This window comes from Myotis davidii, unplaced genomic scaffold, assembly GCF_000327345.1.
Source record: "Myotis davidii unplaced genomic scaffold, ASM32734v1 scaffold223, whole genome shotgun sequence".
In the NCBI taxonomy this organism is placed as follows: Eukaryota; Metazoa; Chordata; class Mammalia; order Chiroptera; family Vespertilionidae; genus Myotis; species Myotis davidii.
In genome coordinates this window covers 3,611,681-3,635,558 of record NW_006294609.1, presented here as the reverse complement: position 1 = coordinate 3,635,558, position 23,878 = coordinate 3,611,681, and the positions used below count along the sequence as shown (strand labels likewise).

Here is a 23,878-nt window from a genome sequence, read left to right as displayed (position 1 = left end):
CACTCTGAGCTAGTGATTCATTTCATTGGCCAAAAGCAAGCCCTTCTACACCCAACGGAAGCCCGGCCCCCGCAGGTCCACTCAACAGCCCAGAGGAGGGGGCGTGGTGCCCTCAGCCCGCTGCGCCTGCGTTACTAACAGCAGTTAGGACTGCCCCTGGCGCCTGATTAAAATATTTAAATACAGCTGTTAAGGATCACACACAACCTACGATATTAATTTTTATTTATCATAAATGTTTAGACATTATTATGAATTTCTGAGACACACAAATTCCTCCCGTATTCATTTCAACTGAGCATGTATTTACTACACTCAGGTGCCTTTTGTCCCCAGCGCACTGTAAGTCCCCACTAAAGGGTGCAACTTAGCACAATGACGCGGCTTTCGCTAGAACAAAGCAAACCGAAACCCAAATCATTCCACCTGAAAGGGGGCGGGGAAGAAACCGAGGTATTTATTCAGGCAACTTCAGTAGTTGCCTATTTTCCTGGGGGCGGTGCCACTGGTGGACCCGATGGACCCAGCCGCGACCGCCATTTTGGGGTCTTCCCTAAGGACTTCTTACCGGCTTTTCGTGCCGCAGCCACCGCTCCCCGCGGCCTTGCCGGGCAGGATGAATGTGATAGACCACGTGCGAGACATGGCGGCCGCGGGGCTGCACTCCAACGTGCGGCTCCTCAGCAGCTTGTTACTTACAATGAGTAATAACAACCCGTGAGTGGAGGCGGGGAGCGGCCGGGGGCTGAGGAGAAAGCGGCGCCCGTTGGGGAGCGGGGGCTCAGGGGGCCTCGGGACTGCGGGAAGGAGGGCCTCGTCGCGCGGGGCCCACTGAGGAGCGCCGGCGGCGGTCACTGGGACGAACTTCCTGAGGGGAACGTGTCGAGTGGCGGCGGCGGCTTCCAGAAATGCCAGGCGGGGGCTCTGAGGGCGACCCTGGCGAGGATGCCCCGGAAAGTTGAGGGCGTTAGGGGTTTCCTGAGGTACCTGCTGCCGGGCACGGCGACTGTCAACGTCGCCGGGCTGGTTCCTCTCTTCCCGAAGAACGTTTTCTCCTTCGGCGAAGCGCAGAGGCCACGCGTCTCCTGCTTTCGTACCGTCGGCCCGCGTTTGGGGCGGGCTTTCCCCCCGGAGGGTGTGAGCAGGGTCCGCTTCCCCGCCCCGGCAAACCCCCGGGAATGGAGACACCCCGGGCGGAGCGAGGGGCCCCTCCCCTTTCCTGTGGTCAGAGCTGCCTGGTATTGAGTCTTAACGACGGCAGAGGCGCAGGGCTCTCTGCAGCCTTGAGAGCTTCAGTGTCTTCATTTTAAGGCCCTTCCCGGGGCCAGCGAGGCCAGACACCTCCCTCCCCAGTGCATTCTCAGGGCCCCGGCTCCCCGCGCTCCAGCCTCCCTCCCCGTCCGTTCTTTCCGACACTGAATGCGCCCGGCCGGTCCTCAGCTCAGGGCTTTTGCATTTGTCTTTCTGCTCGGAGTTCTTCCCGTAGACCCGCCTCCTCACACAGCTTTCAGCACAGATACCCCTTCCCAAGAATTCTCAGCTCCTCAGAGTTGTTCCTCCACCCTTACTGTTTATCCCTTTGCCCTGTTTTATAGTCTGCGCATCACTTTACTTTTAAAAACGGAGGTATAATTGCCATGTCACATTTATATTAATTTCAGGTGCCCAGCGTAATAATTCTGTATCTATTGCGATAGGAGCACCACAATAAGTCTAGTTAACATCCATCACTACATGTAGTTACAGGTGGGGTTTTGTTTGTTTGTTTGTTTGTTTTTCTGGTGAGAACTTTGAAGATCTGTATTCCACGTCACCCTGTTAAAGAACACATCTGCTAACTCCTAAGGAAGTCGGCCCAGTGCCTGTGTACAGTAAGCAGGCAGACATTTACGGCACGTGCTAAAGGAGTGCATACAACCTTAAGGAGGTGAAATGCCCTGTAAGTTCTCACGTCTAGGAAGTGGAGGAGCCATAATGTCTGGATTTTGGTCCATTTGACTCGAAGGGTCTCCATTCTGACCAGGACAGCCTGCTATCTCTAAATGGCATTATAATTAGACTGGAGGCCCGGTGCAGGAATTCGTGCATGGGTGAGGCCTGTCCAGCCCCATCAGTGTATGGGGGGCTGTCCAGGGGGAGGGGCCGGGGCAGTTGCTGGGGCAGCCCCGCCTCCTGGTCGAACTCTGGTTGAACTCCTGGTCCAGGGGATAATTTGCATATTACTCTTTTATTATGTAGGATTTTCTACTCAGGATGGACCCATTTGCATTTGGCCTGCTCGTGATGCTGTATAGGGCAGAGAAGAAAGGCCCCTTGGAAGCTTCCAGTGCAGCTGCTCTCCCATTTCATTCCCATCAGGGTGCTAACCCATCATTTTGCCACTGTCCCCTTAGTGTTGACAGGGAGGAGCCCTGGTCTGCCAGCCTTCTGTGTTTATTCTGGAGCCTTTCACTTGGTTCTGAGTGATTTGTCAAGGAACAGTTTCCACCGTTGGGAATTTGTGCAGGAGTTAGTCATTGTCCTTGGTTCTTGAAGATGTTACAAGGTAGTTAGAAGCAGTCTGATCTTCTGACTGGACTTCATATTAGGTTAAACTGGCAGTTAACTAGTTTCCAGAGGCATTTAGATTCTGACCTTTATCATTTATATTTTCAAATTTCTTACTGAATTGACAATACAATACAGTAAAAAAAAAAATTCGAACAAAGCAGAAAGGGTCTGCAGATAAGTACCTGTCCCTGAGTCTTGAACCTCACCCCACCATTTCCCTTCTCCAGAGGCAAAAAACATTAAGTTTCTCACATATCATTCCGGAGATAACATAAGTAGGCATGTATGTTATATAAATATAATATACATAAGTATCTAAATGCTTCCTGAGTATAGTAACATTTTCTGTCCAATCTTATTTCTCATTAAATACACTGTCCTTAAGCCCCTGAGACTTAAGATAAAAATTCTTCAAGTGCTTATAAAGTTTACTTTTGTGTATAAAATAAAATAAAAAACCTTTATCAAATAAGACTAATCCTCTTTCTATCCCACTCTATTTCATTAGCTTATCCTCTTCTATTTCCCTATTTCAGTATTTCTATTTTCTTCAGGATTTGAAGAGTTTTCAGTTCCCTACAAACCTCTTTTCAGTACTTTCCTAAAAAGGATTCAACTGATGAACTTTCTCTTCTAAGTTTTCAACCCTTCTTTGGTAATACTATTTAAATCATTGTGATTGTTCTTTGTCTTATCCTAAAAATTGATGTTAATATAAGAGAGAATGGATATCAAACTGTTAAATTAAGTCTTGGGTTAAAGGAGAGGAGGAAAAGATATATTACATTTCTCTTTGTACACTTCTGTAGAGTTATACAAAGAGATTTAAAGATATCATTGCTTTTATAGTAAGTAAAGGAAATATTTAAGGCAATTTTCTAGATGTGTTGACCATATTAGCGTAGAGTATGCCTCATCCCTCTAATTTTAGGAACTAGCACTTAAGGCACATTTATTTTTTTGGAAACTGTCCTTACATAAGTCTGTGTGCTAGGCTTGGACACTAAGAAGGGACACTAAGGGCAGGCATGTATTTTCTAACATTTCAAAAACAACCCATGTAGGGGGTAACCTTTCTTTGTTTTCTAGTGAGTTATTCTCCCCATCTCAGAAGTACCAGCTTTTGGTGTATCATGCAGATTCTCTCTTTCATGATAAGGAATATCGGAATGCTGTGAGCAAGTATACCATGGCTTTACAGCAGAAGAAAGCCTTAAGTAAAACTTCAAAAGTGAGACCTTCAACTGGCAATTCTACATCCACTCCACAGAGTCAGGTAATTGGAAATACAAAGTGTGATTTTGGTGGGGGAGGGCTGGGAGTGAGAGAGACTGAAAGAGTTTATAAGACTGATGTGGAAGATGTAAAATAAAATGTAATTTTAAAGGGGACTTGATGAGAAACAAAGATGAAAAACCACTTAGATGAAAGAATACATCCAACCAAGCATTTAGGGCTAAAAGCAAAATTCACTCTGGATGAATCTAAAAATGGAATTAACTATGAATTTTCTGGGTTCTAACTAACGTCATGCATTGTTCCTCCTTTTCTTACAAACAGAACTTAAAATCTAGTGTTTTTATGATGTTAATGAAAATATAACTTTAAAATGTAACTCAAATTTTACGACTGTGAATACCTGGGGAAATATATGGGAAATCTGAAAATTCCTGCCAATTTTTGATAGTTGCTTAAGAATTAAATAAATGAAGGGGGGTTATAATTTTACCATTTGGTGGAGCCATCCCATTGCTAGAAATTAACCATATAGTAGACTCACAAAAGATTTATAGGGTATATAATTAAGGTTGCTTATTGCAGAATTGTTTATAATGGTAAGAAACAGAAGCAAAAGTGTTCATTAGTTAGGATTAGCTAAATTATAGTTTAGCTATAAGATGCAATATGATGGAACTATTAAATGAAAAATGAGATAAATGTATGTGCTAATTTGGAAAGCCTGTATATATTAGTAAAGAAAAGTTTTGAAGCAGTGTGTTCAATACTCCCTGTTTGTGTGTGTGTTTGTTGTTAATCCTCACCTGAGGATATATTTTTTCCATTGATTTTAGAGAGAGTGGAAGTGAAGGTGAGAGACAGAGAGAAACATCTATGTGAGAGAGACACATCTATTGGTTGCCTCCGACACACACAAGTTTGGTCCCCCAGTCAGGTCCAGGGACCAAACTTGCAACCCAGGTATGTGCCCTTGACCAGGAATTGAACCTGAGACCCTTCCGTGCATGGACCTGTGTTCTAACCACTGAGACCAGCCAGAGCAATTAACACATTTTTAAGGTTGATCCATGTTATAGAATTAATCAGTTCCTTCATTCCTTTTTTTCCCAAATAATATTTCATTTTATGGTTATACCATATTTTAACTATTGGACATTTGGATTGTTTCCATTTTTTGCTTATAATTAACTAGAGGCCTGGTGCACGAATTCGTGCATGGGTAGGGTCCCTTGGCCTGGCCAGTGATCGGGGCTGATCAGGGCCGGCTGGCCAGGGGGAGGGACTGCGGAAGGTTGGCTGTGGGAGCACACTGACCACCAAGGGGGCAGCTCCTGCGTTGAGCGTTTGCCCCCTGGCGGTCAGTGTGTGTCATAGCTACTGGCTGGTCATCTGGTCATAACGGTCACTTGGGGGTGTGTGTGTGTGTGTGTGTGTGTACAGATGCTGTTATGAACATTTGTGTGTAGGCTTTTACTTGAATATATGTTTTCAGTTCTCTTGGCTGTATATATAGGAGCAGAATTGCTGGGCGATAGATATTATGGTAACCCTATGTTTAAGATTATGAAGAGGTGCCATAATGTTTAATATTTTGAAGAGATATTTTCATTTCCTCTTAGTGTCTTCCATCTGAAATTGAAGTGAAATACAAAATGGCTGAATGTTACACAATGCTAAAACAAGATAAAGATGCCATTGCTATACTTGATGGGATCCCTTCAAGACAAAGAACTCCCAAAGTAAGTTGAATTAACAGTTTGTTACATCATTTTCAACTCCCCATTCCTTCCACCACTCTCCCTTCATGTTTTCACTATACATTAAAGCAGTGATTCTCAACCTTGGCTGCACATTAGAATCACCTGGGAATCTTTTTAAAATCCTGATTTCCTCATCCTCCGGAAATTCTGTTCCTTTGTTATGGGGTGGGGCCACAACATTAGTAACAAAGAAACAGAATTTCCGGAGGATGAGGCCCAGAAATCAGGATTTTAAAAAGATTCCCAGGTGATTCTAATGTGCAGCCAAGGTTGAGAACCACTGCATTAGGGAGTCCATCTGAACATTTTACTCTTGCCTCTCTCTGGTTTTCACTTTGTTCCCTTGTTAGTTTAGAGTTCAGAGAGGTAGAAGAGTGCCTTTCTTCTGAGACCCTGAAAATTCAGCTGATGAAAATGGTAGCTGGAGAATACAAGTGCTTATTCTTTGTTTTTCTTACTGTAGAAAAGAATGAATTGCAATACACTTCCAGGTGGCAACAATACTGTTTTAGAACCTTATTTTTTTGCAATGTGAATGACTTTATTAATCCCTTCATTTTCAAAATCAAGTCTACAAGACTTATTTGTGTGTGGGGTATGTATTTGTATTTGATTTCACAACATATTGTAGTGAATAGAACATCTTCACCTGAAATCAGAAGATCTGGCGTCTTGTCTGAGTTTTGGGTATACAAGCTGTTTGTAGTGTGTACTTGGGCAAATTCCAATCTGAACCTTATTTTTTCCCCTTATTTATAAAATGAGGATAATAATACTTTTTCTGCTAACTTTTGGGAAAACTATGTTTATGTGAGAATACTCTTTAAAGTACTGTTCTGTAAGGAGTATTATATTGGACATCTTTGATTACGGGTTTTTGGGTGTGTGTGTGTTTTTTTAAGCCCAGTTTAGAAAAATAATGCAAATCCTTGCTCTTAGATTGAATTCATGTCAGTATCTAATATTCTACCATATTCTTTCATGTCACCTGTCTCCCTCACTTCATTGAAAAACTTTTGTTTAACTTGTGCTTAATAGTGAAGGATTTTATCTGTAAGATGCCTGTTTTCATCCTACTGTCCTTAAAAGAAGAGGAATCTAATAAGTAAGGACCTAGTGTATTTAGTTAGTGTTTTTTCACCTAAATGTTGCTAAGTTTTAAAAGTAACCAATCAAACTTGATGAGAATGTGTTTAAGCATCTCTTCATAATGAGAATTTATTTACGATTTTGAGTTTTTATAATTAAGCTATTTCCCCAGTATATTTTATGGTGGTGGCTGCTATTAAAAACATTTGGAAGCATGTTACAGACTACTCTGTCTTAAAATAAGCTTGAATGCTTATATATTAACTTGTGTTCTGGTACCCTATGAAAGACTTACCTGAAGAATAATTTTTTCATATATGAAGAATATCTTTTGAAAGATGCTGTTTTCATTATAAACTTTGAATTATACCTGTTCATTATCTTATTGGAAATGCACCATTATTTCCTCCTTAATGACTTCAAGGAGTTTGGGGACAATGAGTAATGACAAAGAAGCTCAGTTTTGTGGTATCCAGCGCTTTGGTGTTTACTGCTATCATTTTAAGAAGGACTAGAGGAATCTGCATTTATTAGGAGTACATATTCTTCATTCTGTAGAGCTATTATAGCCAGGAGCAAACAAAGATGTGTGCCTCAAACATAAACCTATAATATTTACAGTTTTTCTTTCTTGTCCGTTAGGGAGTTAACTGGCTTCTCAGTCTGTGTACAGGACAAGGAAGTGAGTCAAAATACGTCTAAATGAACGTCTGTTAATGTATGGTAAACACCGCCACACATTCCTTCACATTTTAAAGGAAAATTCCAGTGTGAGATTATTATATCTTGGTAAATCTTTGACTTTTAAGAGCAAACATATAACATGTAATTTCTCAGTTTTTAGAAAACGATCACTGCTGTGTTTATAACTGGTAGAATGTGGCTTTGTGATGTTACCAAGTAAGTATCTGCTTTAAAAATAGTTGATTTTCTCACTAGGTAGTACTCAAAACTCATTCTTTTGAAGTGCCAGGTAGTTTAAAGGGAATTTTAATATTTGTTGGCCCATCAGTCATGATTTGTTAATAATAAGCAGTCAAGAAAGGTTTTTAAATTTAAACCTCTTTTTAAGTACAGACACTAATACTGGAGTTTTCCTTTAAGTACCTTCTTTTGCATTTCAATATAGCCTAAAATGGAAAAATCTGAGGCCAAATAAAAAATAGTTTTATTTCTAGTATTTTATTATTTCATTGTTTGAATCAGTATGGATTTATGCCATACTGGATTGTTTTATATACTGTAAGTACATAATTGGAACAGATGTTTTTCATCCTCAGACCCATTCTTTTGAGTAAATATCTGGAGTACGAAGCTACAGATTGAGGAGATTGGGATTGGCTTTTTTACTCTTGTGCCCTCATGTTGACTGCTTCCTTAGGTTGATGATCTGGCAAACTCTGTGTTGTGTTATGATCTATTAATTTTAAATTGGAATATAAAGTTTTGCAGAGTTACATATTTGAATTGTGTTATTTACATAGTATAACTAATCTCTGGATCATTGTTTTTTTAAAGGTCAGAGTTTGATTTTTGTAGCATAACTTTGATGAGTCAGTCAAAGTTTGACCAGTACCTATTGGTCAAAGCTTTAAACATGAGAAAGGCTAGAGTCTAGCTCAGCCGTGGGCAAACTACGGCCCGTGGGCTGGATCCAGCCCATTTGAAATGAATAAACTCCATCCATGCTTTTGTTCCGGCCCTCTGGTCCAGTTGAAGAACCCATTGTGGCCCTCGAGTCAATAAGTTTGCCCACCCCTGGTCTAGCTGCTAGACTAATTGTCAGAGAGAAGACAAGCATTGTGCTTTTGGGTCTGTCATTTCCTTTTTGGGGAAAATTCATCTTAAGTAGCTATGTTAAGAATTCCTCACTTTCTGTGGCTTGATGTTAATTGCATTTAAAAAATTTAAACTTGAGCACTTCTAGAATAGTTCATCTTCTGTCTTAAGACCAAGAAAAGAATCAAGGTAATTAGAATTCTGTAACATTTCTCAAATGAATGTTACTCCTATTTCCAGAGGCAGCATCTTTGGTCCAAACACTATTGGACCTTTTGGTTGGGTAAGTGAAAGGAATTTGATTTTCCTTTTAGAAATGGGAGGACATAGGAAAAGCAAAGGTGGTAATTTTCAGTTTGGTTTGATGAATGGAGTTGGTCGTTGTTTATTTCCATGGAGCTGTGGGTAGATTTTCTAGTAAAAAGTAAAGTAGTAGCTAGTAATAAAAATCAGGACCTAAATTGATGGTGAAATATTTTCTTTGCAATGTACACTTAATCTTATTGTCTTCTGTTTTTATTTATTACAGATAAACATGATGCTGGCAAACTTGTATAAGAAGGCTGGTCAGGAGCGCCCTTCAGTCACCAGCTATAAGGAAGTGCTGAGGCAGTGCCCATTAGCCCTTGATGCCATTCTAGGTACGGATCATTCTCTGCCATAGAGGGTTTACTCTCTAATGTGGTAGTTCTCAATCTTGGCGGTATACTAGAATAGTTTTATTTTTCCAAAAGTTTCATCTGTAGATGGTGATTTAATAGATTACCGTTGTCATGTATTTCACTGATCAAGAAATAATAAATTATGTTTGTTCTGTCATATGCATCTTGATTCGAACAGGACAGAGTTGCCTTTAGCCCATGGAAAGGATAACCTGTTGGTTATTACATTGTAGAAGAGAGATGCTATGCCTCACTTTCTTTTTCCTGCTTTCTGTTGGGTTAGGTTTGCTGTCCCTATCTGTAAAAGGTGCAGAGGTGGCATCAATGACAATGAATGTCATCCAGACCGTGCCTAACTTGGACTGGCTCTCTGTGTGGATCAAAGCATATGCTTTTGTGCATACTGGTGACAACTCAAGAGCAATCAATACCATCTGGTGAGAGCCACAAAATTACTAAGTGTTCTTGAAGCCCTTTCCTTGTAAGGAGGTCTGATATATCTAAATTAGCAAAACAGAAAAATTAGATGCTTATCTCTTGGTGTTGCAGCCAGTTGTCCCTGGGCTTTGTTAGTCTCTTAATGTACCATATGGTCCCAAATGTAATAATCTCTGCTGAGCACCTGTTAATTGTAAACTTGGACCGAGTTTAGCTCTGTACTTGCAAAAGTAGTAACCCTTGCAAAGCAAACTGCCTTTGTGTATCATGCTTGATCGAACCTGGAAGACATCTTTTTGCATGCCCAGAAGCATAGTTATCGCAGCATCTGATCTGGGTTGCACCCCTAGGACTGGGATTTTCTTTCTAGTCAGGTAAAGTCCAAGGACAAGAGACTGGGATTTGTGTTACGCTGTCCTTTGGTTGAGTATCAAGTAGCTGTCATTTGTGAATAATATTTTTTAAAAAAAATATATTTTATTGATTTTTTTACAGAGAGGAAGGGAGAGAGATAGTTAGAAACATCGATGAGAGAGAAACATCGATCAGCTGCCTCTTGCACATCTCCTACTGGGGATGTGCCTGCAACCAAGGTACATGCCCTTGACCGGAATCGAACCTGGGACCTTTCAGTCTGCGGGCCGATGCTCTATCCACTGAGCCAAACCGGTCAGGGCCATTTGTGAATAATATTACATTTAACACCATATAGCATATTTTGTCCACTGAAAAACTGCAATCAGATAGTTATCTATAGGTAACAAGAGATTTCTGCATTATTCTGTATATTTGCTATCTTATCCTATATAACTTTTTTTTTGAGATGTGTCATTGCATTTAAATTTTTTTAAATTTGCCAGTGCTTCTTTGTTGTTTTTTTGTTATGTATATTTTATTGATTTTTTTACAGAAAGGAAGAGAGAGGGATAGAGAGCTAGAAACTTCGATGAGAGAGAAACATCAATCAGCTGCCTCCTGCACACCCCCTACTGGGGATGTGCCCGCAACCAAGGTACATGCCCTTGACTGGAATCGAACCTGGGACCCTTCAGTCCGCAGGCTGACGCTCTATCCACTGAGCCAAACCTGTCAGGGCTGCATTTAATTTTTATGTCTAGATAATACAATTTCATTATTTTTAAATTGTATATTTTAACTTTTAGGTATAACTTTTTTTAAAAAAATCATAAGCTTAGAATAAGGAAATCTAGTGTACAGTTTGTTTTTAAAGTTTATTATGAAAAATTTCATACACAAAAGAAAATAGTACCTATATGCCCATCACCCAGACTTAACCAAGAGGATTTATAGCAGGTTTTAAGGTTCACTGTTTAATATCTTAAAGTTCACTAGAGAAAAAGTCATTATTACGAGATAACGTGGATCTACTGGGAAGCTTAGCAGATCTGTACTTCAGAGCTGGAGACAATAAAAACTCTGTCCTCAAATTTGAACAAGCACAGATGTTGGATCCTTATCTAATAAAAGGTAAGTAATTCTTGGGGCAGGGCAGAAGTGACAGTAGAGGGGCAGATCAGGAAAGATTGAAAATGTAGCATGATCCTGTGATTCCAGTTATCATGGACATAGTTTGTAAAATTTGTTACAGTTGCTATTTACCTTTCTTTTGGTCCTGACGTGTCTCCAACACTTGGGTAATTCCATGTGAGCAGTTGTTTTTGCTTCATTCAAGTGTCATCTCACCACAGATCATTATTTAGGTTTTTTTTTTCGTTTGCAAGGAGTTATAGCCTCTCCTTATGATCATAGGCTCTCCTTAAGATTTATAGGTTTATGATGTGCCTGACTGAGAGTTTGGATGGCATCCCCAGAACCGTAATGTCTTTTTAGGAGATTTACTTTACTCTGTCCTTAGTATAGTTAAAAGGGAATAAATGAACAGATGTTAAGAAAAGGATGAGGTAAATGAAGCAAGTAATTAGGAGTGAACAACAACAAAAATTATTGATCTGAAAGGAGATGCAGTTGAAGGAGTAAGCCACAGGCACTTCTAAAGGATGACTGTGGGTGACTGTCAGTAAGTGAAGGGTGTGTGCTCAGGAATAGCAGGAGGAAATAAAGTCAAATAGAAGGGCTGAGGTCTGCTTGTAAAGACCCCAAAAAGGCCATCAGAATGACCTTGTTACAATAAACAGTCTTGTAGACATGTAAGCCACAAGAATGACAGAGCAGTGAGAGGAAAGATGAATTATTTGTTAAAGGTCTCCCTCTTGCCCAGTGCTTATTTCTCTTCTCCAAGCTACCCATGACCATAATGAAAATGGTGTTTTAGAAATACTAATCTGGTAGTAGTCAGCAGCCTGGAGTTGGAAGCTCAGAACAGAGTCGGGGCCAGCACGGAATGGTGCAGTAATCTTGGCTTAAGACACATTTTCATGGGAATCTGAAGGGATAGTAAGGAATGGAGGGGAATAGTGTTGAGACGAGTGACAAGAATGGAGAGCCCTTTTTATAGAACATGAGAGAATGAAGTGTGTGTGTGTGTGTGTAGGGATGATTTTACATGAACTAGACTCCAGAAAGAACTAATGCTTTTTCTGGAATAGGCTAACATTTTTTCAAGACCACTGGCATATTAAGTGTGTAACCCTGACTGCCTAGACCTCTTGGAAGAGAGAACTTACTTGATACCTTTTTTGGGCCTTTCTGGTTGAGTTAGGATGGCTGTAGTTCACACCATAGGATATAGGGACAAACAGTTCCTGAAAATAACAGACTTTTAAATTGGGAGGTAGGTCCTACTCCTTTCCTTTTTCTTTAGTTTGTATGTGTTTTTTCTTTTTTAAAACATATTTTTATTGATTTCAGACAGGAAAAGAGAGGGGTAGAGATGGAAAGATCAGGGATGAGAGAGAATCATTGATAGGTTGCCTCCTCCACACCCGACATGGGGGATTGAGCCCACAATCCGGGAATGTGCCCTGACCGGAAATTGAACTGTGACCTCCTGATTCATAGGTCGACACTCAACCACTGAGCTATCCCGGCTGGGCTGTTGTTTTTAGTTTTTATAAATCATTTTGTTGGGAACTGGGAATGCTGATGGAAGGAGCTCATGATGGTGGAAAGGGCTCAAATCCTAAGGAGCTGGGGCCTCGGTGTGGGCTCTGAGGATGGTGCTACCTTTTATAAGGGAGTTTAAAGAGCCTCTTCCTTTCTAGGAATGGATGTATATGGCTACCTCCTGGCACGAGAAGGGCGGCTGGAGGATGTGGAGAATCTTGGCTGCCGCCTTTTCAATATTTCTGATCAGCATGCAGAACCCTGGGTGGTCTCTGGGTATGTTTATGCGCTCCCCCTTCTCCCACCCCCTCAGTTTCCAGCAGAGTCTTTGGGAACGTGTAGTTCTTGAATAGGCTATAGCTTGAAAACACAGGTTTAAGAGATAATAAGACTTGGGTTCGAATTATGGTCTTTGACTTTAGGCACGTGATTTACCTCTTAAATCTCTGTTCTTTGGGAATCTTGCATGATACCACTACACCAGCGGCGCTTAAATCTCTGTTCTTTGGAAAACAGGGACAATACCGCTGTTTCATGGGGTAGGTATTAACTGAGATAGTGAATGCATCATGCTCAGCACAGGAGCTGCTGCTTTGTTATTGACCTGGCTTTATAAATTCTCTGAATGTCTCTGATCTGATAACATATCCAGATCATCAGGTTCTCCTTCCATATCAAGATTTCTCCTTTAAAAATAAATGTTTAGTAGATATTTTTGTTTCGTTCTTTCACTGATAGATTAAGTGTGGTTTGTAATAAGAATCATGTAGAGGGCTTTCTGTGAAGTTTCTTTACATAGGCATACCTTGGAGATACTGCAGGTTCCAGGCCAACTAGCTCAATAAAGTGAGTTTTATAGTATTTTTGTTTGTGGAAGATCTTGCCTTCATTTTGCAAAAAACACAACATTTGTGAAGAACAAGAGCAATAAAGTGTGGTATGCCTGTATTGTTCTCTCGGATAACTTATGTTTGTTTTTTCTCCAGGTGTCATAGCTTCTATAGCAAACGCTACTCTCGGGCCCTGTATTTAGGAGCAAAGGCCATTCAGCTGAACAGTAATAGTGTTCAAGCTTTGCTACTTAAGGGAGCAGCACTCAGGAACATGGGCAGAGTTATATTTACAAAGTACCAATTAAAATAATTTTCTGGTTGGGTCACAACATGAGGAACTGTATTTAAAGGGCCAGAAGGTTGAGAACCACTGCTCTAATACCATGTAAATTAGAATATTTGGTGGTGGGAGATAGGTATCTGTGTGTTTTTTTTTTTGAAGATCTCAGGTATTGCTAATGTGCAGACAAGTTTGGGAATCACTGCATTAGGCACTTTAAATTTAGGGCTTTTGCTGGACTTTTCACTTCATACTTTCAGAATCCATTTCTCTTTGTTTTATTTTTTGGTGATGGAGTAAGTAGTTGAGGTTAATTTTTTGGTCCTTTTTTTGGGTTCTCAAACATGGACAACTCGTTAGTGTAAATCTCGCTGTGCCAGCAGTGTGCTGAATCACTTGGTTATTATAGATCTTTAGTCTTTTTCACAGTTGCCTTACATTGGGCCAGAAATATTGCCCATAGCAGTGGTCAGCAAACTCATTAGTCAACAGAGCCAAATATCAACAGTACAACGATTGAAATTTCTTTTGAGAGCCAGATTTTTTAAACTTAAACTATATAGGTAGGTACATAGTTATTAACTTAATTAGGGTACTCCTAAGGCTTGGGAAGAGCCACACTCAAAGGGCCAAAGAGCTGCATGTGGCTCGCGAGCCGCAGTTTGCCGACCACTGACCCATAGGGTAATCCATATTCATATAATGGTGGGGTTGTGGGAATTGGTAGGTTCATTGTGACTCCAGAGTGGGCTTGATCAGGGTCAAACTTTGTTTTGTTATGTACTATTTTAAGTTCATGTGAACTGACCCTAGGAGTTCAAAGGAGTTGTGCCAGCTTCTGCAATATTTGGTGACTCAGTCACAGACTTTGAAATAGCTCTTATAAAATGCAGTTCCTCCAAAGCATATTTTTATATGAAAGAATTTAAAAATGAACCCAAGAGTATAGGAGTCATTTGCTGTTAACAGGAAGATGAGTTCAAATTTGAAAAATAAAATTTGAAAGTGGGGGTAAAAAACAAATTTTCCTATGTGGATTACTACCCCAATGAAATTAACAAATAAAATGTAAAATAAATAAATAAAAATAAATCTGCTTAGTCAGTCAGGCTATACCTATGGTGGATTTGTTCTTAAAGAAACCCCAGCAGACCAAGCTTTTGGTTTCAAATTCTTAATCCTGAGCTATAACGTCCCTACCTCTCAGCAGCTTTTATCATGCTAATTCCTTTGTGCTGTGTGCCTGACTCACCTGCACCCAGGAATGCAGTTGAAGAGCTTGGACACAGGCTGGGAAGAGTTGTTGGGGGCAGAGGTTGTTCCCCAGCTGGCTGGCCAGTGAGGCTTCAAGGGCTGCCTTCACTCAAGTTACCATTTGGAGATTGGATCAGGGTGATTGGTCATACCCTCTGGTGCTTGCAGCCTCCAGTCTAGCTTCTTTTACTGGTAGGGGCATTCTTTCCATTTCCTTCTGACATTCCAATGGGGCTTTTGCAGGGAAGTATAACTTCTCAAGTAGTTGCAGTCTACTGTATTCTGACTCTAACACGTTGCCCTTAAGAGTTAGGTAATTTCTGGTTAAGTACCATAGTGTGTGGTGGAATGTGCTAGGGTGGAGGAGTATGCAGAGAGAATTAGCCGGGGATTGTGTGGGTTTGGGGTTTAAGCTGTTTTGATGAGTGCTTTGTGCCAAAAAATACTTCCTCTGTTTTCCTGAACTTCTTGAAGAGTTGACTGTATTTCAGGTGTCCCCATAGGACATCTGTCTTGCTGTGGGTATGAAAAGAGGCAGAAGCTGCTAATCTTGGTTTATTCGGTCCATCTGATGAAGCTCTTTCCATCTAGTTTAGGGAAGTCCTCAGTAAATGCTTTTGGGGACTGTGTTTCAAATGAAAAAGTCTTCTTTTCTCCTTGGGTTGCTCCCAAGGGCCTTTAGTTTGTAGAACTGGACATTCACTTTTTCATAGGAGCTTAAAATTAGGACATTAAAGGTGATTGAACACAGTGGAAAATTAATAGCTTGTTAAGAGGCAGGGAAACCTGGTTTTGTTAGAAACATCTGTGACTGTTTCAGCTAATGATTAGTGTCATATTTGTTTCTCTAACATTCAGCTGGGCTGCATACATGCTTCAGTTTACTTAGCCGTGTTTGTTACCTTCCTAACTGAAGGTGCCTTCGAAGTGCAGGCTTTTTTCATATTTGTGAAGTGCTCTGGGGACGAGCACTCTTTTTTTTTTTTAATATATTTTATTAATTTTTTTACAGAGAGGAAGGGAGAGAGAGAGTTAGAAACATCGATGAGAGAGAAACATCGATCAGCTGCCTCCTGCACACTCCCTACTGGGGATGTGCCCGCAACCAAGGTACATGCCCTTGACTGGAATCGAACCTGGGACCTTTCAGTCCGCAGGCTGACGCTCTAGCCACTGAGCCAAACTGATTATGGCAGGGACGAGCACTCTTTACTCCATCAACATAACATCCAGTCTAATCTCACCATCAAAGTTTTCTCCTGGCCCTAACCGGCTTGGCGCAGTGGCTAGAGCATCGGCCTGTGGACTGAAGGGTCCCAGGTTCCGTTCCGGTCAAGGACATGTACCTTGGTTGCGAGCACATCCCCAGTAGGCGGTGTGCAGGAGGCAGCTGATCGATGTTTCTAACTCTCTATCCCTCTCTCTTCCTATCTGTAAAAAACCAATAAAATATATTTTTAAAAAAAGTTTTCTCCTGGCCTGCCCCTGGTCTGAAACTTTGAAGGTTTATTATTTGGAAGGCTGTCAGAGTGGAAGCATGGCTTAGAATGGTAATGTGGTTGAGCTTTTTATGTTTTATTTTTTTCAGGTCTCATCGAATGTTACTTAGCCTCAAACAGTATTCGTGAAGCAATGGTAATGGCTAACAATGTTTACAAAACTCTAGGAGCAAATGCACAGACTCTTACCCTTTTAGCCACTGTTTGTCTCGAAGACCCAGTGACACAGGAAAAAGCCAAAACGTTACTAGATAAAGCCCTGAACCAAAGGCCGGATTACATTAAGGCTGTGGTGAAAAAAGCAGAACTGCTTAGTAAGTGTATTTTCTTTACTTCCCTGTTCATCATTCATTGTGTAAAATCTTACCTCAGTTGGTTTCCTCAGTTCCGCTGGTTACAGGTGATCAGATAAGTGTGTTCCTTTTGTAGTGGATCTGAGCCCAGATGAATTGGTTTAGCACAACCAAATGTAGCTGGCTTGGATCTGCTTGAATCGGCAGTGACTGACTCTTGTAGAGCTATATGGTTGTTACTTGTTCAGCTCACTTTGACCCAGTTTTAGTTGTCCTGAACCAGTTTGGGCTGAATATAACTGGTTTGCACCGACTCAAGCTGTTTTGACTCATCTGGATTCTCTTAACGATTTCCCTTTTAGCCTTGTTTATTTTTTATTTTATTTATTTTTTAATCCTCACTTGAGGACTTGTTTTTATTGATTTGAGAGAGATAGAGAGATACTGAGAGATCATTTGCCTCCTGAATGGGCCTACTAGGAATTGAACCTGAAACCTGGTATGTGCCCTGACTGGGAATCAAGCTGCTACCTTTTTCTTTTTTTTTAATATATTTTTATTGATTTTGAGAGGAAGGGGGAGAGAGAGAGAGATAGTAACATCAATGATGAGAGAGAATCATTGATCAGCTGCCTTCTACACACCCCACACTGGGGATCGAGCTCACAACCTGGGCATATGCCACCAGGAATTGAACAGTGATCTCTTGGCTCAACCACAGCCACACTGCCTGGGCAAACTGCCACCTGTTGGTGCAGGGGATCGCACTCCAACCAACTGAGCCACACTTGTCAGGGCTAGCCTTTTTCTTTTTTTAGTTCCAATTTATGATGAACTCCTGGATTTGGGCTAGTTTGGCAAATAAAATACATGCTCGCTTTTTATTTGAACCTAGGTTAATAGTACCTTTAAAAAAAATCAGAACCCAAACTGCAGATTTCCTAATGGAATAGGAATTCAGATGAGCTTGTTCTTATTTCCTGCCACACCACTTTTTTCTTGAGGACATCTACAAGTAGATTGTTGGATGGTGATCAGTGTTGTGGTTTTTGTGTATAAGACTTAAGATGGGGCCCTAGCCGGTTTGGCTCAGTGGATAGAGCGTCAGCCCTCTGACTGAAGGGTTCCAGTTTTGATTCTGGTCAAGGGGATGTACCTTGGTTACAGGTTCCCCGGCCCTGGTTGGGGTGCCTGTAGGAGGCAACCAATCAATGTCTGTCCCTCTCTCTCTCTCTCTCTCATCGATATGTTTCTCTTCAAATTTCTCTTTTTCTCTAAAAAATCAATGGAAAAATACCTTCGGGTGAGGATTAATAAACAAGAACAACAACTTGAGATGGGAATGTATTTTCAAAATGTTGGGTAAGTAGGAAAATGAGGGTCTTCTTTTTTTTTTTTCAGGCAGAGAGCAGAAATACGAAGATGGGATTGCTTTGCTGAGGAACGCACTAGCTAATCAGAGTGACTGTGTCCTGCATCGGATCCTAGGAGATTTCCTTGTAGCTGTCAATGAGTATCAGGAAGCAATGGACCAGTATAGTATAGCACTAAGGTAGGCACTTAGCCTCCTGGGGGGAAGTTTGATGAGGGGTAGAGAAGGCAGGGAACTATGTCACAGAAATTCTGAAACACACACACATTGTGCCCACGGTTGCAAACAGAGTAATAATAGAGGAGGAATTTGTGAATTCATGACTTCAAAAAATTTTTTAAAGTATATTAACATTAAAGAATGGTTTCACTCATAATCAACTCACACCACTATCATTTGTTTTCATTTGTGTAAATCATCTTCCTGGCCTTGACCACACATATACATATTTTTATAGGGTTATATGTAGTATATATTTTATATTCTGCTTTTTCAAATCAAAGTATTATGAGTACTTTCCCATGTTTTTACCTACTGTAGTAGTTAAGAACTTAAGCTCTGAAGTTTGGTTACTTAACTTTCACCACCTGTTATCTTAGGCAAGTTACTAACAAATTTCCTTGTCTATATCTATCTACCATACTAGGTATTAAATGATTAAATGAGGATTAAATGATTATTCCATGTAAAGCTCTTAGCACTGTGCCTGGTACATAGTAAATACTAAATAAATAGAGGTATTCTTACTGCTTAGTACAGAAGTGATTTCTTTGAGGGTTGTCTGTGTGTCTTTAAGGTCATGGTGAGGCCTGTCTTTAATTGAGTCTGATCACATTCATTTACTTATTCAGCAGTTGAGCACCACTCCTGTGCCTGGCATCTCAGTAACCACTGGGGATGCTGCAGTTCCAGTTGCTCTCAGTCTCAGACGTGCAGACTGATGGATACCACGTGCTAAGTGCTTTCATAGCAGTCTCTAGACGGCAAGATGGGAGTACAGAGGGTGGGGAAGCCCTGGATGTGGGTGAGAGCTGTATGGAAGGTTTTAGAGAAGAGGAGATGATACAAATCAATCTACAGGTATATTAGTAGGAACAGGATTCCCACATGGGTTTTGTCTGCTTTTTGGAAGCCCAGAAGCAAGTGAGAAAATAAAATGCCAGACTTTTATTAGAGGTGGGATTTGTTAGAGGGTGGACACCTGCTGGCTTGGGTGATGGTCACAAAGAAAAGAGGAAAGATTGCTTAGGAGCCAGGTAAATAAAGCCAAGCTTCTGAACTTTGGGGGCTTTTGCACGTGTAATGGCTCATAGCTATTAAACTTGAATGCTCAGATAGGGGTTGGTTTGGGTCCTGGGGTCTAACCTAGGAGTTGACAAATCTGTTCCATGGTAAGCATGATTTTGGTTAACTCCTGCAGTGCTGATATGTTTAATTATAAGAACATGGAACAATTTTATTCACAGGAAAATAAGTATTTTTTGTAACCTTGTAGCTGAAAAACCCAATACTGTTACAGTACATTTGAATTTTTCTATTAATGGGTGTTTACTACTTTGTTATTTGTGTTATCTGATAGCTTCCTCTAGCATAGTGCTAGGGGTAATGTCTGAAAAGGTTTAAGAAATCAATGAAGAAAAACTCAAATTGAGGATTCTAAAAATTAGGACAAGATGCCTTTTTTCACTTCTAGTGGTGGACTCCCTTGATCCTTCCTGTGGAACTGGTGTTGTTTGGAGAGGCCAGGCGTTAGCAGTTTCTCTGTGGCTGGGTGGTCATTTCGCTGGTGAGCCAGGAGATGACACCTCAGCCAGCAAGAAGCAAGGCAGAGATTCAGGCCTCTCCTTTGTTTTGTTGTCCCCTAGTTTGGACCCCAATGACCAGAAGTCTCTAGAGGGGATGCAGAAGATGGAGAAGGAGGAGAGTCCCACGGATGCCACTCAGGAGGAGGATGTGGACGACATGGAAGGGAGTGGGGAAGAAGGGGACCTGGAGGGCAGCGACAGTGAGGCGGCCCAGTGGGCTGACCAGGAGCAGTGGTTCGGCATGCAGTGAGGCAGGCAGCAGCTCCGTGGCCACACTGGCCTGCCCTGCTCTGAGCACTTCCATGGACTGAAAGAACCGTAGGAGCCCGCTCTCTGGGAGGACAATGATTCAGCATGTGATTGCAGCAGGGGTTTCTGCCCCCTGGCTCCATATTTCTAGTAGTGACTTCATTTTTTAAAACTGAGCCTGAACAACCTTCCATATAAATCCATCCTTCCCTGCTCCAGTCAGGGAGGACTGAGTGAGCCTTCTGGGAGGCCCACAGATATGCTGAGACTTCTGGGACAGTACTTTTTATATAACTAACTTCTCAATCTGAAGGCTCGAGGACTAGACAGTGTTTTGTGTATGATGATGTGGGTGGATTTGAAAAGAGTGACCTGTCACCCAGAGCAAAAGTGTCAACTCCTGAGTAGGACAGCTACACGGGTTGGCCCTTTCAGAGAGGGCTTCTGTCCCAGAAATCATCATCCTAGTAACCTTGCTTCCTTCTGCAATGTTAGTAATGCCTTAAGCTGACAGTTGCTATTTTGCAGAACAATTTTCCTACTTGCTAATCTGGTAACATGCGTATGAACCTGGGCCAGATCTGAGAAAGAGGTGTGACCTAGAGCATGAACACCTGGGGTAATTAACTAATAAAACTTTTCTATACAGTAATGGTGTTGGGTTGATCAGAATGGATAGCCCATTATAGATTCTTCTCTTTTCCCTCCCTCCCTCCCACTCTCTCTCCCTCTCTCCCTCCCTCACTTCCTCTCTTACTCTTCCTCTCTTCCTCTCTTCCTCCTTCCCTCTCACAATGCATTGTTTCAGTCCTAAAATTACTTGCCATAAATAGACTCCCTTTCTTCCCAGAGTGTTGGAGCCAGTAGGATTGGGAACCTCAGGTAACACTGAGCTGGTTCACCCATTTGCATTTTCTTAATGGTGAATTTCCCTGGGGAGAGTCTTTGGCCAGATTTTAGACTGTTTCTGTCTGGCTGTCAAGAGCTCTGAGGTTGGTGTCTGGTTTCAGCATTTGCTGTGGGGTGAGCAGAGGGGTCATTCCCTCATACTCCTTATTTAAGAGGTGATGCTTTTTTGACAGTATAGGTAACCACGAAGTGGGGTTGGGGGTGGCACAGCTAACCTCAAATTCTCATTAAAACAAACTTGGTCAAAGGGTGTAAAATATGAATTTGATGTAAAAGGAAAGTTCTGTTCTAAAGTGTATAGTAGTTTAGGAGCTCAGAACATCTGATAACTGTAATTTTAAGTGGACAAAAAGTTACTGTTAAAAGTATCTTTCAGTATGAGAACCAGTGCCTGGGCAGCATCATTTGATGGAGCAGTTTCTAAAGAGCCCAGCAGGCAGTGGGGCCATTGCAGGTGATCGTGTGGCCTGGAGAAGACGCTGCTCATTGGCCTTAGTGCTCACTCCGGGATGCAGCTTCATGTCCTTCCTCAGCTTGCCTCGAGCAGCCATTATCATCAGTGCGTTGGGAGAAAAGGTGGAACCTCTTTGCCATTCCCCTGACTGGGGGAGAGAACCCAGCCCCACTCTCTCGATCTTATTTTTGCTTGTCAGTCTCATCACCATGACCCCTGAGATTCCCTTGGGTTCAGGATGTACCTTAGTGCCCAGGCCCTGTGCATACCTTCCATCAGTACCCTTGAGTTTCTCCCTTTTCCTGGGCTGGCCCTCTCTGCTCTGCTGGGAGGTCCTAGATCAGTCTGCCTATTCCAAGCCCCTCCATCCCAGCATCATCCGGGGTTAGATCCTTAAGGCCCCTCCCACCTGCAGCTCCAGTGTTTCTACCCTGACAGGTTCCAGGTGAAAGAAGCAAATGAAGCTACTTCTTTAGAGCACCTGACATAGAATTGGGAATACTCTTAGTCCACATCAAAGAATGGAAAGAGTTTGACCTGGAGAGTGCTGAAGATCTCAACTGGTACTACTACCACTATCACTTATTCTCACAAACAGAAAAACTTTATGTAGGCAGGGAGCTGGGACAGAATCAGGCTGCCCAGCTCTGGCTGTTCCACTGAACCACCTGCTAGGAGACCAAGCAACCTGATAAGGAGTGGCCTCCCAGGTGCCTTCTGGTGCCTTAGAGTTTCACACAGCCAATATGGGGATGTTTTAACTGATTCCTATCATTCTCCTCCCTTCCCCCCTATTGTTTGTCGCACAGGTGTGGAGTCAGACTGACTCGGTTCTACAAGTCCCAGCTCTCCCACTGTCATCGATGCGGGTCAGGCTGGGTAGCTAGCTTCATGGCCTGGGCTCCCACATCTGCGTGGGGTCTGAGGACTGAATAAAGTATGGAGTTCAGCATGATGCCTGTTGTGAATGTCATCACCACCATAAGGATAAATACCAGATCGCTGATTCTTCCCTGGGGGAATTGGAGACGGGCTGAAGCCTTGTCTTTTTCTCTCTGGTCCTTCAGCTGCGCAGAGAGGCGGGGTCCTAAAGGATGGTGTCCCTGCCCTCCAGCTTGGTCTTTCATACTCTGGTTCTGAACCCGCTCAGTGTGCCAAGGACCTCGCAGACATCCCTGCAGGGCTGATGTCGGAGCTTTCCTTGCCAGCCTTAGATTGGGGGCCACAGCCCTGCCTTTGAATTCTTCCTCAGAGGATGAGGCGAACTATTTTCCAAATCCACTTTCTAAACTTGATCATGCTTTTCAATGATGCAGATTTCCAGGCCCAGTACCAAATCTTAATCCAAATCCAGGGCCTGGGCTCAGGAGTCTGCATCTTTTAACACTCCTACCCTGCCTTCCTTTTCTAATACAGGTATTTCCTGGTCCAAATATTAAGAAACCTAAGAGTGGGTTGGAGGGTCCCAGAAGCTGCGAGCCTGACTTCAGAAGGCTCCTGGAGGCCTCACTGCAGCTCCCTGTGGGTGGGAACAACTCCCATGACCAGTCTCGGGCCCATGCCCAGGCCAGCTTGGCCAGCTCCAAAGCCGCAGAACTGCCTGCTGCCCGGGACTGAATTCTCTGCTAACAGGCAGTGAAGCCTGACTCAACAAATCTTCACCTTGGCCTTTGGGGGCAGTGGTCACATCAGGCCCGCCAGGAATACCTGGCATTGGGAGGGCCTGGAGAGGTAAGTGCCCTAGTAAGGTTTTCCACTTTGTTCAGGAGCCTCCCTACCCAGGGCAGCAGGAGGGGCATGAAGGGTAGGCTTCTGTCTTCTGACCTGGCCCTGCTGCACCTGGGCTGCCGCTAGTTGTGACCAACGTGTGTGGTGTTTTCCCAGATTGCTGTGGAAGATTTCACTTGTTGCTAGCACAGAACATGTCATGTATTTCAGAAATCACACAGTGGCATCAACACTGGGAATAAGCCTAAAGCCCTCAAGTCAGTCTCCTTAGCAGCCATTAAAAGGAAACAGTTTTAAAATAGAGCACCCTCGTGCATTGCTGGTGGTATTGTAAATGATACAGCCGCTGTGGGAAACAGTCTGGCAGTTCTTAAAAATTTTGAACAATTGCCATATGATCTAGCAATACCCAAAGGAATTGAAGCAGGGTCTTGAACAGATATCTGCACACCCATATTCATGGCTGCAGCATTCATAATAGCCAAAGATGGAAGCAACCCAAGGGTCCATTGTTGGATGAATGAATGGGTAAACAAGCTGCAACATCCATACAATGGAATGTGATTTAGTCTTCAAAAGGAAGGAAATCCTGTCATGCTACAGCAGGTATGAAAATTAAGAACATGCTAAGTGAAATAAGCCTGTTACAGAAGGACAAATA

General features: G+C 42.2%; 1 protein-coding gene across 1 annotated transcript; it reads left to right on the top strand.

Moving 5' to 3' along the window:
• Window positions 1-517: 517 nt before the first annotated feature.
• Window positions 518-20,778, top strand: ANAPC7 (anaphase promoting complex subunit 7). Its single transcript, XM_015567268.1, has 11 exons — window positions 518-717; window positions 3,640-3,826; window positions 5,409-5,528; window positions 8,947-9,058; window positions 9,363-9,516; window positions 10,863-11,005; window positions 12,700-12,817; window positions 13,528-13,649; window positions 16,473-16,721; window positions 18,102-18,252; window positions 19,938-20,778. The coding sequence occupies exons 1-11, from the start codon at window positions 518-520 to the stop codon at window positions 20,125-20,127; spliced, it is 1,746 nt and encodes a 581-aa protein (XP_015422754.1). The 3' UTR covers window positions 20,128-20,778.
• Window positions 20,779-23,878: the final 3,100 nt, after the last annotated feature.

Excerpts from the sequence above, each read along its gene's own strand:
- ANAPC7 (XM_015567268.1), top strand. The coding sequence starts at position 518 with ATGGACCCAGCCGCGACCGCCATTTTGGGGTCTTCCCTAAGGACTTCT. Across the intron at positions 9,059-9,362 it reads AGCCCTTGATGCCATTCTAG|GTTTGCTGTCCCTATCTGTA; the intron begins GTACGGATCATT and ends CTGTTGGGTTAG. Across the intron at positions 9,517-10,862 it reads AGAGCAATCAATACCATCTG|TTCACTAGAGAAAAAGTCAT; the intron begins GTGAGAGCCACA and ends AATATCTTAAAG.